Here is a 13,948-nt window from a genome sequence, read left to right as displayed (position 1 = left end):
TGACTAGTTAAGATGCCACATTTATATTGAAAATGGAAGCTATTCTTATTTTTTTTTTAATTAGTTAAATCACAAAAGTTAAAAGAAAAGGAATAATTCTAAATATATCATGGCATCCGAATAAGCCATATCAATTTTTTATAAATGGAATATGCAATTGGTACAAAGTCGATAATTAATTAGTTCAAAAAATATTTTTAATAATTTAAGATATAATTTGTAGTGCCAAAATAGTTTAAAAATTAAACTAATATTCACCCAATTATTTATCTAGTTGCAAATTAATATTCCATATTAAAGGTTGTACGTCAATGATGTCGAAATAAAAATAGATTAATTATGAAAACTCAATTGTAATTGAAAGAGAGAATCTGGTGTGAATGAAGGGGCAGAAAAGCCTGTCAAGATTGTTGTTGTGTAGTTATTTTAGTTAACGTATGCATGCAGATTAAGGCAGTGATATTAAATTATTTTTTCTATGTGGAAAACAATTAATGTGATTCTATCTTTTAGTACAACAGAAGAGATTCTATCTTTTAGTACAACAGAAGAGCTTTGCAAATTGCAATAGCACACCAGAATCTACTCTCTCTTCCAGATCTATGCACTTTTACACCTCGTTGACATTAGTATATTAGTTAAGCAATCTCATTCACAGCTCACCATGAAATAAATAATCACAAAGTTGTTGTGTGCGTGTGTATTGGCCAAGTGATAAGGGGTTAATGCCTAGGTCAAATGTTTTGGGTTCGAGTCTCCTGTGGCGTGGCCATTTAATTTCTTTATCTAATATTGTAAATTTATCAAAAAAAATAATCACAAAGTTGTGTGCGTGTGTAAACCAAACGGTAAGAGGTTAATGTCCAAGATCAAAGGTCTTGGATTTGAGTCCCATGTGGGCGCGCCTTTAAATTTCTTTATTTAATACTGTTAATTTATAAAAAAAAATAAAATCACAAAGTCGATGTACTCCCTTCGCTCCATTGATCTTGTTTTTTTTTTTTTTTGATTCTATTGATCTTGTCCTATTTCTATATTTAGCAATGATTTTACACTGCAAATAATATGGCTAACACATCTTTACATATTTTTCATAATTAATTATACTCTTCTTAATAATCGTGTCCAAAAAAATAGGACAAACCTAATGGAACGGATGGAGTATTTTCAAAAAGCATTGGCATACTGCGATCGATATTGTACGTCTACGTATGTTGATTTTTTTTTTTTTAAATCAAGATAATTTGTTTGGCACGTATTCTGTTACGAGAAAATAATTTTTTTTTACTAGGTTGAATTTTTAACCAAATTAATAAGAAAAATAATAAGAATCCTAAAAACATGAAAAATAGTGTAATTTTTTTAGTTTCTTATTCCCTAATAAGAGGTGGTGTCGTGCACAGTTTGTACTTATACGGGCCAGAGCAGCATCATCACTTTTGTGAAATTTCAAATTGATTGGTTCAAGGAGGAAATGGAGGCACGACCCAATCAGAAAGCTAAATTGAAAAAAAAAAAAAAAAAACTAAAGAGGAAGAGCTCTAGATATCGGAAAAAGCTGAGGAATACTCTTTAGAGTATATGTATAGAGTTGCTCTTAGACGCAAATCGAAAAGTGCGGTAACATGTATAATAAAAGAGCCTCGTGTTTAGATCTCATCTATTTCTGAATTGAAGATCGTGAATTGGATAATAAACCGTTGACGTTATAGAGGATCAGTGGCTGTGGATGGAAATTGCAACCACCCAATCCTTACCACTACCCTCACTGTTGCCTTGAGGGAGTATGGTATCAACTGAGTATTGTATTGTTGAGGTGAATAAAGCTATTAGGATATATGTTTGTGATGCAAAGTGTGGGCTCATATTTTAGTGAAAATTTATTACTAAAAAATAAATATGCTAAGTTGGATGTGACGACATAAAATGAAAACTAGGCCAACAAATTCCGCACACTCATATGTCGCACCCATCATTGTCCATAATCTGTATCAAGAGTTCCTTCGACTTCTCCATGATAGGGAAGACATACTCGATAACCTCAGCTAGCGTCCACACCAACAATAGATCGAGGATTGGTACGCCGATTAGTGTGTAAAGTATATATGCTCATATTTTTTGTAGTGAAATTTTATTACTAAAAAAGAAAACAATGTAAGTCATATGGGATTGCCCAAAAAAAAAATTAGGCTAAGTGAAGTGGAACAGCAGTCGAGGGTCGAGGACATAGTCGTCGATCTTTGAGGGACAACGATGTCGACCTTCTCAAGGCACTTCCTTTGGCTTGTCTTGTACCTTGTTTTCTTTGAAATTTTTATTACATACATTAGTCAGTTATACTTAATTAATGAATACAAATTTAGAATCCTAATAATCTTTTTAGTATTTACAAACATAGGATAATGAATCTATAATGATTCATTATTTTTCTAACAAATAAATGGGCCATATGTGCTATTAATATTTGAAAATTGAATTCTAAATCTTTCTTTTAATATATATATATACATAAGGTTTTTTTACCGCTTATATATTTAAAAAAAAAAAAAGCTCAATGATTAACAACTACTATTTCTGTTCCATTTTTTAATAAATTAATAAATAAATTTAAAAACCGTTACACGATGAATTCGAGAAAAAAATTTAGTTTTAAATATTAGGGATTATGGCAAAAAAATACATGAGTAACGAGTATGTAAATTCATGTATTTTTTAGCTTAATTGAAAGTACAGGTGAAAATTGCAACTTTTTTTAATGTTCGTGTATTTTTTGGCCATAACCCTTAAATATTAACCACTCTATTTATTTATTAATTTATAATTTTAACGTGACAATTGTAATTTTTAAGATTGTTATACCCAAGGTTTTATCAGAACTAAGACACTCATTGCTTTTTTTTTTTTTTTTTTTAATAATTACAAGAGGTATATATTATATAATCAAATAAGTAATCCGCACGTAGGCATAATTTCTCCACCACAAAAAGGTGAGAAAATTACTCGCACGCAGATAAAACCACTATCTAAACAAGGACGAAAAAATTACCTACACATAAATCGAATTGAATCCAATATCTCTCATAAAAAAAGTTTTGGGGGACTCCCAGCTTGCCACATGAGCTTATTGGATTCTATTCCTATATTCTCCATCTATTCCTCAACCTCTGAACCTCGCACAAAATAAAAAATTATAAGAAGCGAAAAAAAGAAGAAAAATCAAAAGCCTAAATAAAACGATATGTGGTGTAATGAGATATGTACGTCATGCAAATGTATAAATGAGATCATAATTATAATAATTCAAATTGTCGAAATTGCAAATAAAACGATATGTGGTGTAATATTTACTCCCTCCATCCCAACTAATTTGATTCGTATTACTTTTTGAGCCGTCTCAACTAATTAAAAATTCTAATCACTTTTTCACTTTATTACTTACCACATTTTTTTCACACAATACAATTCTAATTATTTTTTCATTTTATTACCTACAACACTTGAAACATTAAACACTACTCCGTGCTCAAAAGTTGTGTCTCAAGTTAGTCGGGACGAATGGGGTAATAACTGGCATAATTATTAATTATATAAATAAAACATACATTGATCCCTAATAATAATAGTGTTAATAGGTAAAAATACTTATTTTTAAAAACACAAGCATTTTAGGTCCAAATTAGGTAAATGAACTTAAATATTTTTAAACGTTGATGATTTTACTTTTTTTTTTTTTTTGAGAAAAACTTGAAAATGTGTAATAAAAATATGAAAAATAGAATGATTTAAGAACTATCAATCAAAGAGATAGAAGATCTTTTGACCAATGACTATCAAATTGTTCTCTATTTTGTAAATTTTATAAAAAAAAATGTGCAAGGTGTTGTCTCTAAGTACAATAATAATTGAGACATTATATATAACTTAATTTATTTGAGCATAAAATAAAACTGAGACCCAGGGACGGATCTAAAGGCCAGGCACCCCAGGCCGTCGCCCGGTCAAAATTTTTTTTTGTTACCTATAAATGTATGATTTTAATTTTTTTTTATCTATATATGTTAATCTCGCCCGGTCATAATTGTGTCATTTCAAATAATTATTCAAGATTCAACTCGTTTTCTTTATTAAAACTTTATTAGAATCATCCGGTGAAATCTCGCCCGGTCATTATTAAATTTCTAGATCCGTCCCTGCTGAGACCTTTCTTTTTCTTTTTTAATGTAAGACCTTTATTCCGATCACTTACACTCAATCAATTTATTAATATTTGTGTTAATTTTAAATGAATACTCATATGGGGAAAGTATATATTTATAAAAATAGATATTTTTTTATATAAATTTAGTAGATATAGGTATCTTAAATTTTCGCTCCTAAGGTGGATGACTCGCACTCGATACCAACAACAGATCGGTCAGATATCGAAATCTTTCTTCCCAAAATCTCTCATTTTTTTTTATTATTATTCTCTTTTTATCCTTTTTCTTTTTATTTTTGTTCTACGTTGCATTTTTCATCGACTCTTAATTAAAAAGTATATACCTCAAAAAAAAAAAAAAAAGAAGTCCGACTCCCATGAATATGATCATTCTTTTCGCCCAAAATCTTTTCATTCCTCGTTGAGGAGAAAAGGAAAAAACAAATTGTGAATATGCTACACCAAACTCTCTACTGACAATCAACTCCACATTTTCTTGAAAATTTTCACCTTCAATCAGTTCAAAACTCTGCGCCCGGCTGCTTTTCTATTCAAACTTTAGCGGCCATTTCTGAGGCATTTTCGCCCGGGGCCCTCAATTTATCACTATTCAACGGTATCTACTTTCTATGTGTAGTTTGAAATCTTAAATACAGGGCCATCAAACTTATTTATTGGACAAATTGGTGCTGATGCGTTTGTTTCACAGTGTTTTACTCTCTACTTTTATGTTGAAAGGGAAAACTTTTGTGCGATTGACATTTTTTGATTTGTAGAGAAAAAAAGAAAAAGAAATTGGGTATTGAACTTTTTGATGGAGAATAGTGATGGTGGAGATGATCAGGCTTCTGGATGGATGCAAGTGAAAAAGGTTTGTTTTTGCGCGTTCCCTTTATTTTGGAGGTTGAATAATGTATTGTGTTTTCATATGATATAGATTTAAATTGAATTTAATTGCCTCTTTTGAATTATGTATGTGGTGGGCAGACATTTTCTTAGCGATTATGTTTCTTTGTGTGAAAAAGAATGGAATTTTCAGCGTAGTGCTTGTTTGATGATTCATTTCATAGAGTTGCTGAAGTGGTAGTGACTGAGGAGCATAATCTATTACCTGTTTGAGATAAATGGATTGCCTTTTCTCTTTGGTTATGTCGCTCGAACTTTGGACTATGCGCATCATCTGAGTACGTGGTTTTGGAGTGGTCATAACATTTGATTCTCAGAATGTCTTTGATGATTTCCCTTGTCCCGATCCGCTCGTATCATTGGTTGTGTTTTTGAATGTGCAGTGGTGGTTTTTTGCATTACTATGAGACCTTGACTTCCTCTAACTGTGTTGTTAAGCATTTAAGATCTTTTAAGATATTTTCGGGGTAATGACCACTAGTAGGAGTATTCCTCTGCGATTTGTTCTTTCTTCTTTTGATCCATTTGATCATTATTTTTTTATTTTTTATCAGAAACACAGAAGCAATTTGAAGTTCTCATTACACGGTTGGGTTGAAGGGCTGTCTGGAAAACAGAGGTTTAGCAAGCCAAACAATCAAATTTCATTAGGTAAAAAATTGGAGAGTAGCTCAAATGCAACAAGCCAAAGAGATACTACTGGTAAAGATTGTGCCGTGCGTGAGCGTGTCAGCAGCAAGGCTACAGAGTCCACTTCTATCTCTACTGGTAACGGGGCAGTTCAACGTTGCCTTGATGACGACAGTGCTAATGCTACCAAACCCACTTCTAATTTTGATGAGGATGGGGCAATTGATCATTACCTTGACAAACGTGTTGTCAGTCAAAGCAATGGAGATTTAGGTTCATCTCATTTGGTAGCTAAAAATCGGGTAGATCCTAGTCATAAAGTAGTTGTCAGTCAAGGAAGTACCCACAAAGATAATGTCCTGCCAAAAATCAAATGGGGTGATTTGGATGAGGGAACTCTCAAACATTATGGGAAAGCTTCCGGAGCTGAATTTGAGTTTGGGGGAGTTAAAAATAACAATTTGGTCTCCATGAAGGTTGATGATGCTGCTGAATGTCTTCCTGGCATCGTTCCAGAATCTCATTCTTCATCTCCAAGGTCTTTATCTGTTGAAGAAACCGATAACGAGGTGAATGAAGTGTCTTCGGAAGATGTTAAAGAGAAAATTACTAGTGAGAGAATAGTTAGTCAGAGTACTTCTATTTCAGGTTCTAATGTCGAGCACGGGCATCTCAAGCCAGATAATGAGGCGACCTACGACTCATCTGGAGAAAATATTGCGTGCAGAGACGACAAAAAGTTAGAAAGGATCAAATCAGCTAATGTTTCAGCTGTGCCTCTTATGGATTCAGCTACAAGCAGTCGGATAATTGATGAACCTAAAAGTGGGGAATCTATATTGGCAGCTCCAATTGAAGAACTGAGCAATCAAAAAAGTAAAGCAAATTGTGATGGTCTTCTAGATGCCCAGAATGCAGATGCTGTCGCTTCAGACGACGTGGGTGAAAGCAAAGAAAGATTCAGAGAACGTCTTTGGTGCTTTCTCTTTGAAAACCTCAATAGGGCTGTAGATGAACTCTATCTTCTCTGTGAACTTGAATGTGATCTTGAGCAAATGAAAGAAGCTAGTCTCGTTCTTGAAGAGGCTGCATTGGACTTTAGAGAACTAAATAGTAGAGTAGAAACGTTTGAGAAATCTAAAAGTTCCTTGTCTCATGGTTCTGATGGGGGTTCATTGGTAATGCAGTCTGATCATCGCAGACCACATGCCCTCTCATGGGAGGTCTGATTTCCTGCTTGTTTCAATTCAAATGTCCTGTCATTAGGTTTTTAATCTTTGTATATTTTTGCTTTCCCCGTCTTTATTTAATTGCATTTACTTGTAGTACTAGTAAAATGAGTAACCAACAACAAATACATTTGGTTGGAGAAATAGTTTATTAAATTCTCTTATCATGCAATGATGAGTATTAATACTCTTAACTTCATTTTATAGTGCTTGTGGAATATTTTTTCCTTTTGTGAGTGCTCATCATGAAATTTTGTAAGTGACCAAGATGCTTAAAAAAGCGTTTAAAAAATCAAGGATATGTTTATGCATTCCCGTAGGGTTTGTCTGAACTCCTCAATTTCATTTGCTTATGACATTAGACACAAATTGACATCAATTTCTGTTCTAAGTATGTATTTGTTTCCTGAGAGCTCAAGTGTTTTATCTGATGGCAGGTCCGTCGAATGACAACTTCACCACACAGGGCAGAAATTTTGTCCTCATCTCTTGAGGCTTTCCGGAAAATACAGCGCGAGAGAACAAGTGAACGTTCCCACGACTCTAACAATCTGGGGTCTGATTGTCAGAGTTGCCAATTTGGAACAAGGGATATTGTGGATCTGGAGAAGTATGTTAAAAATGATGATTTGGTGAGTGGCTTTAAAGAATCAATTTCGAAGGTGACTGACCAGACTGGTGTGTCAATTATAGCTCAGCACCCAAATAAAGAAAAGAAAAACCATGATTCAAAACCCGGTTCTGGGGCATCGAAATTACCTCAGAAAGAAGGTTCTATTCCCTTTGGTAATGGAAAGAACAACAGTGAAGTACATGGACCTTCTTCTGATGCAGAGAAGTTCCTTCATAGAAAAAGCAAAACCCCAATAGAGAACGCTGCTGAGAAAAATATGAAGTTGGCTGATCCAGTGAGAAGACCTGTTCCCGAAAGAGAAAGAGAGAAGAGAAATGGAATTTCGGCGAAGTCCATGGATGCTTGGAAAGAGAAGAGAAATTGGGAGGACATACTTGCAATCCCTCCTCGTGGGTCTTCCCGTTTCTCATATTCACCTGGCTTAAGCAGGAAAAGTGCTGAGCGAGTTCGTGTTCTGCATGATAAACTTATGTCGCCTGAGAAGAAGAAAAAATCTACTCTTGATCTTAAAAAAGATGCTGAAGAGAAACATGCTCGTGCCACCAGAATCAGAGCTCAACTTGAGCACGAGAGAGTTCAGAGGCTTCAACGGACATCAGAGAAAGTGAACCGTGTAAGTGAATGGCAAACTGTTCGCAGCAATAAGTTGCGAGAGTCGATGTATGCTCGCCATCAACGTAGTGAATCCAGGCATGAAGCTTATATAGCTCAGGTTGTGAGAAGAGCTGGTGATGAGACCAGTAAAGTTAACGAGGTACGGTTTATCACCTCATTGAATGAAGAGAACAAAAAGCACATATTGCGCAAGAAGCTTCATGATTCCGAGTTGAGGAGAGCAGAGAAACTTCAGGTAATAAAAACTAAACAGAAAGAGGACATGGCCAGGGAAGAGGCTGTTTTGGAACGTAAAAGGCTCATTGAAGCTGAGAAGTTGCAGCGGCTTGCAGAGACTCAGCGAAGAAAGGAAGAGGCTCAAGTTAGAAGGGAAGAAGAGAGAAAAGCATCAAGTGCGGCCCGTGAAGCCAAGGCTATAGAACACATGAGGAGGAAAGAGATCCGAGCCAAAGCGCGGCAGGAGGAAGCTGAACTCTTGGCTCAGAAATTAGCTGAAAGACTCAGTGAAAGCGAACAGCGGCGGAAATTTTATCTAGAACAAATTCGAGAAAGAGCATCTATGGATTTTAGGGATCAATCTTCGCCTTTATTGAGACGCTTTGCAGGTAAAGAAACCCAAGCTCAAGTTAGGTCAGCTCCTTACAGCAATGGCGATGATAATCGTACCAATGATAGTAGTTGCTCATCTGGTACTAGTATTTTAAACGGTGAGGCGTTGCAACACTCACTGAAGCGAAGGATTAAAAAAATACGACAAAAGCTTATGTCACTAAAACATGAATTTCCTGAGCCTTCAGCTGCACTCGAAAGTTGTAGCCTTGGCTATAGGACTGCTGTTGGAACTGCTAGGAGAAAAGTTGGAAGGTGGCTTCAGGATTTGCAAAAGCTTCGCCAAGCAAGAAAAGATGGTGCTGCTAATTTTGGACTGATAACTGCTGAAATTATCAAGGTATTAACTTTCGCTCGAAGTACTTGGTTGACTATTTTTCATGTTTTATCTATCATTTTTTCCTTTTTTCCTTGAGGTTATCAATTACACATGAGGTTTGACACACTTGTATTCCCTTTTTCTTCTTCAATTTTAGTATTTGGAGGGAAGGGATGCTGAGTTGCAGGCTTCTCGACAAGCCGGTCTGCTTGATTTTATTGCTTCTGCACTGCCTGCTTCTCACACATCCAAACCTGAAGCTTGCCAGGTTACTATATATCTTTTAAGGCTTTTGAAAGTAGTGTTGGCAACGCCAGCGAACAGATGCTATTTTCTTGTACAGAATCTTTTGCCCCCACTTATTCCAATGTTGGCGACGGCCCTTGAGAACTATATCAAGATGGCGGCATCATCAAATATTCCTGGTCCAACTAATATCGTCTCAAGTAAAGTGTCAACTGGAAATTTGGAGTCAATTTCAGAAATTGTAGATGGTTTCCTTTGGACTATTGCAGCAATTGTCGACCACATAAGCTGTAACGACTACCAACTTCAGATGCAGGATGGTTTGATAGAGCTCGTTATTGCATACCAAATTATTCACCGGCTAAGAGATCTTTTTGCTCTTTATGATAGACCACAGGTGGAAGGTTCTCCATTCCCTTCATCTATTCTCCTAGGTATTAATTTATTGACAGTTCTGACTTCCAAATTCCGAGAGTCATACTCAATAGACTGGGACTCTTTTCCGAATGATATTACGCAAGGAAATAAACTTGGAGAGGCAAAATTTTCTGGGACTGCTGATTTAAGACGTGAATCTAGTATAAAGAACGTGCCCTCTTTTCCAGCTGGCGAATTACCTACAGATTTGCTGAATGTGCTGGAGGGTAGAAAAGATGGACATTCAAATATTGAGGTGACAAGTAGTCAAATTCCCGTATGCGATACCTCTCTTGATGCTGAGAACGTTGCTTCTGAAGATGCCATGGGTGAGTCACCCGGAGATCTATTGGAAGATAAATATCAATGTTCTGCTGCCGAGGATAGCAATAAATGTGTAAGTAATAGCGCTGAACTGAAAAATAGAAACAGCTCTGAAGCAAAGCAGCCTGCAGCGTTTCTTCTTGCGGCAATGTCTGAGACGGGCTTAGTATGTCTTCCTTCCATGTTAACAGCTGTGCTACTGCAGGGCAATAACCGGTTGTCAGCTGAACAGGTCGGGTGGATGTAATTATTTCCATGCATATCATAGTTTGCATTGTTTGCAGAACCTTATTATGCACTGTATTTTATTCTTGTTTGCTGTCAGCTGTTAGTAATTTTATTTAAATATGTGTAATTGTGCTCAGCAATGATAAAATCCAGCTTTACTGGATTACCAATATTAACGAATTTGAACTTTGAATCTTAGGTTTTGCTCTTTATGCAGATAGTATTCAGATAGCATTTCTCATATGGCTTACTTATTGTGTGTGTGTACATGCGTGTGCTATAAACATGCTAAATCTCAAGACGTTTGACCCTAAATAGTTTTTTGAACCATTTTCAGAGCTCATACGTGCTTCCATCTAATTTTGAGGAAGTAGCGACGGGAGTTCTGAAGGTCTTGAACAATCTGGCTCTAATAGATATATCTTTCATCCAGAAAATGCTGGTAAGTCCCAACTCCAACCCACTCCCTTCAAACAGCTTTTCAGTTGAAAATTGATTTTCGTCTCCAAAATCGATTTCAGGCTCAACCAGATCTTAAAATGGAGTTCTTTCACTTGATGAGTTTTATCCTTTCTCATTGCACAAGTAACTGGGGAGTTACCAATGATAAGGTAATTGTACATTTCTTTTTTGTTTGCATGAATTGGAAACCTATGTCAAATATTATAGTCTCATGTTAGACTTAGATTTATGTTGTCACTTAAAAGTCTAATCCTGTTTTACTAATTTAAAAGATCTCCTCTCTTAAGTTTTTTTTTTAGATTGATATTCTAGAAAAGTTGTACTGTATATCTGAAGTCCCTGTCCTTGACATTAAAAAATTAAGAAATACTAATTTTTATTCACTGTATGACTGTTTTGTTAGTATATGCCATGTTATTATGTTTATATATGGTAACCGTGTATTTTTTTTATGTTTGTATAGTTATATCATTACCTACATTAGAAGAGCCTTATTTCTTACTCCCTCCGTCCCATTTGTATTGGCCCCCTTGCCATTTTGGGCTGTCCCAATTGTATTGGCCCATTTATTAAAATAGCAAAAATAAGGACTCCTAAGTGGGCAAAAGTAAAGCACTCCACCTACTTAACTCATAAATAAAGGCTTTCTTAATCTCCGTATCCAAAAGTAAGGGGCCGATACAAATGGGACGGAGGGAGTACAAATTTGGTTCAGCCTATTATATTCCTCTCAAATACTTAAGTATATCTTAATTTTAAATAATATTCATAATGATTATCTTAGTACTTAGTAGATATAAGGGAATATCTTACTTGATTCTTTTATGTTACTAGAGTCCAATCTAAATATTACAAATTTCATTACATGTTAATGTACTATCCCTCGTAGATACTTAGTTGAGGGGTAATAATATAACTTTGTATTAATCTATTACTTTCATTAGTGTGATATTGCTTACAATTTTTCATGAATTTAGCATACCCCTTAAAAGTAATTAACTGAAGGATAGTATTGTAATGATCATAATTTTATAATTTAATTATATAGTTACAATTCATAGTATCTATTTAATACTAATTTTTTAGGAGTAATGTCATATTTGGTACCTGGGCAATTACAATTTCATTTACATACATAAAAACTCCATGCCAAGTTTCTTCATCTTCTTGGTCTTTTCTTATGAGGTAGTATGAACCATAACTTATTGATTTATTCATCACGTCATTCTTCTTTTTTTATTCTCTTTTTCCAATGAGGAGTTATATATTCTAGTTATTTAATAAGCTTAGAACTTCATTTTTACCCATATATTGACTGATGTGAATTTTATTCCTTTTCGGTTATTTCAAATAATGTAGTGTATGTATGATTCAGGAGTCGGTTAATTAGCTTATATTAATGTTTATATATTCTTATTTTGATTGATGTTTTAAGGCTTGAATTTCAAAAAATTAAGATGTAAAAGAGATGACATGAATTTTCTATGATTTTATGTGTCTACAACTCATCAATTTTGCTCAACTGCCAATTTTCATTGGGATTCCATCAAATTTATTAGGTTTCAAATCTTTCTAGATATTGAGTTTTGTTAATTCTGTTGCATCAACATAGTATTAAATAGCAACTTTACTTTAGTTGTTTACTGCTTGAGCTGTTCTTTTACCTGTAATTTTGAAAAGTTGAAAGTACTTTATTTTGAATTATCAATTTTCCTTGGGGTGAAAGAAAATTAAAATTTAATCTCAACATCTATATCCATTTTCCTAAAGAAAACTCTTGTATATTATGAGCAGATTGGAACACTCTTGCTAGAATCTTTGGCACTTCTTGGTTATTTTGCATTATTCCATTCCGAAAATCAAGCAGTCCTACGCTGGGGAAAGAGCCCTACGATCCTTCACAAGGTGAGGAGTCGACTTGCTCGAAATCTCATATATTACCTCTGATTCAACGTCAGAGAATCTAACTATGCTTCAAAAACAACAGGTTTGCGATTTGCCCTTTGTCTTCTTCAGCAATCCAGAATTGATGCCTGCTTTAGCCGGCACATTGGTAGCTGCCTCATACGGATGTGAACAGAACAAGGCCGTTATTCAGCAGGAGCTCAGCATGGACATGCTCCTCCCGTCACTCAAATCGTGCAAAAGCATTCCAAACCAATATGGCCCGTTAGCTGAGGACGCTGGTGAATTGAGTCGGATTGTTGTTGAAAGAAAAGCTCAAGCTGACGCATCTCAGAAATCCAACCGGAACTATTCAAGGAGCGCTCGTCTCTTTCCTCAGAGAGGCAGTGGTGGTGTTCCAGCAGGTAACATGAGAAGTATCAAGTCTAGAAACCTTAGAGACAGCAAATTGGTGAAGGTTAGTGAAGAAATGCAGATGGGCGCTGCTCAGTCTGCTTCAGAAACTTCCACGTTGATGCTGCACTCGAGATTTCCGGTAAGCTTCATCGGAAAAGCAGAACAGTTTTTTACAGCAGAGGTTAATACAAGCAACACTGAATTAGTTTGAAGTGAACACTTTTTTTTCTGGTCCGAAATGACAAATTAATTATACATAATATATACTAATATACACAATTTTATTGTCTTTTAGGAAAGAAAGATTTTATATCCAAAAACAGAGAAATGAGAATTATTTTACACCTGGTTTTCATTAATGGATATTGTTGAATGACATTTACAGTGAAATTAGGAAGGGAAATTGTATTATTCAATAATGTTTCTTTATGAATTTCCTTTATTTTTTTATGATCTGTTTTGCACCCTTTCTTCTATTGACAATATTAATTATACAAATAATGCATTATTTCTATTAAAATTTGAGGTGCTTATATTTATTGTCCGTCAGTTTTATTGCAATAATTTATTAATGTCAATTGAAATTTCAACAAAATTCTAATATCCCAGTCTAGTGTATGTAGACAACGTACGTCAGATGAGAATCCTCAACTATTATTTATCCTAAATCTGTCTATTTTATGCCGTTATATTTTGCACTAAAATGTTAATTCTAGCTATAACTACCTCTAAATAATTTCTTCAAAAATATGGTTGGGTAAGTACGGTTAAAATATATTTTCCCAAATTTGAAACCAACATTAATTTGCACTATAATACAATTCCAAAAT

At 34.7% G+C, this 13,948-nt stretch overlaps 1 protein-coding gene across 2 annotated transcripts; it reads left to right on the top strand.

Moving 5' to 3' along the window:
• Positions 1-4,404: 4,404 nt before the first annotated feature.
• On the top strand, positions 4,405-13,534 carry LOC131008824 (uncharacterized). Of its 2 annotated transcripts, XM_057935881.1 has the most exons (9): positions 4,559-4,814; positions 4,975-5,069; positions 5,659-6,957; positions 7,401-9,161; positions 9,298-10,359; positions 10,693-10,797; positions 10,877-10,966; positions 12,612-12,722; positions 12,805-13,534. In XM_057935881.1, exons 2-9 carry the CDS (start codon positions 5,013-5,015, stop codon positions 13,327-13,329), a joined length of 5,010 nt encoding a protein of 1,669 aa, XP_057791864.1. In that variant the 5' UTR covers positions 4,559-4,814; positions 4,975-5,012; the 3' UTR covers positions 13,330-13,534. The 2 variants fall into 2 exon arrangements, with proteins under 2 accessions (XP_057791865.1, XP_057791864.1); XM_057935882.1 differs by having other exon boundaries at positions 4,405-5,069.
• The last annotated feature ends 414 nt before the right edge of the window (positions 13,535-13,948 follow it).

The sequence above is a fragment of the Salvia miltiorrhiza genome, chromosome 2, assembly GCF_028751815.1.
Source record: "Salvia miltiorrhiza cultivar Shanhuang (shh) chromosome 2, IMPLAD_Smil_shh, whole genome shotgun sequence".
NCBI classification, from domain to species: Eukaryota; Viridiplantae; Streptophyta; class Magnoliopsida; order Lamiales; family Lamiaceae; genus Salvia; species Salvia miltiorrhiza.
This window is presented reverse-complemented; position numbering and strand designations above follow the sequence as displayed.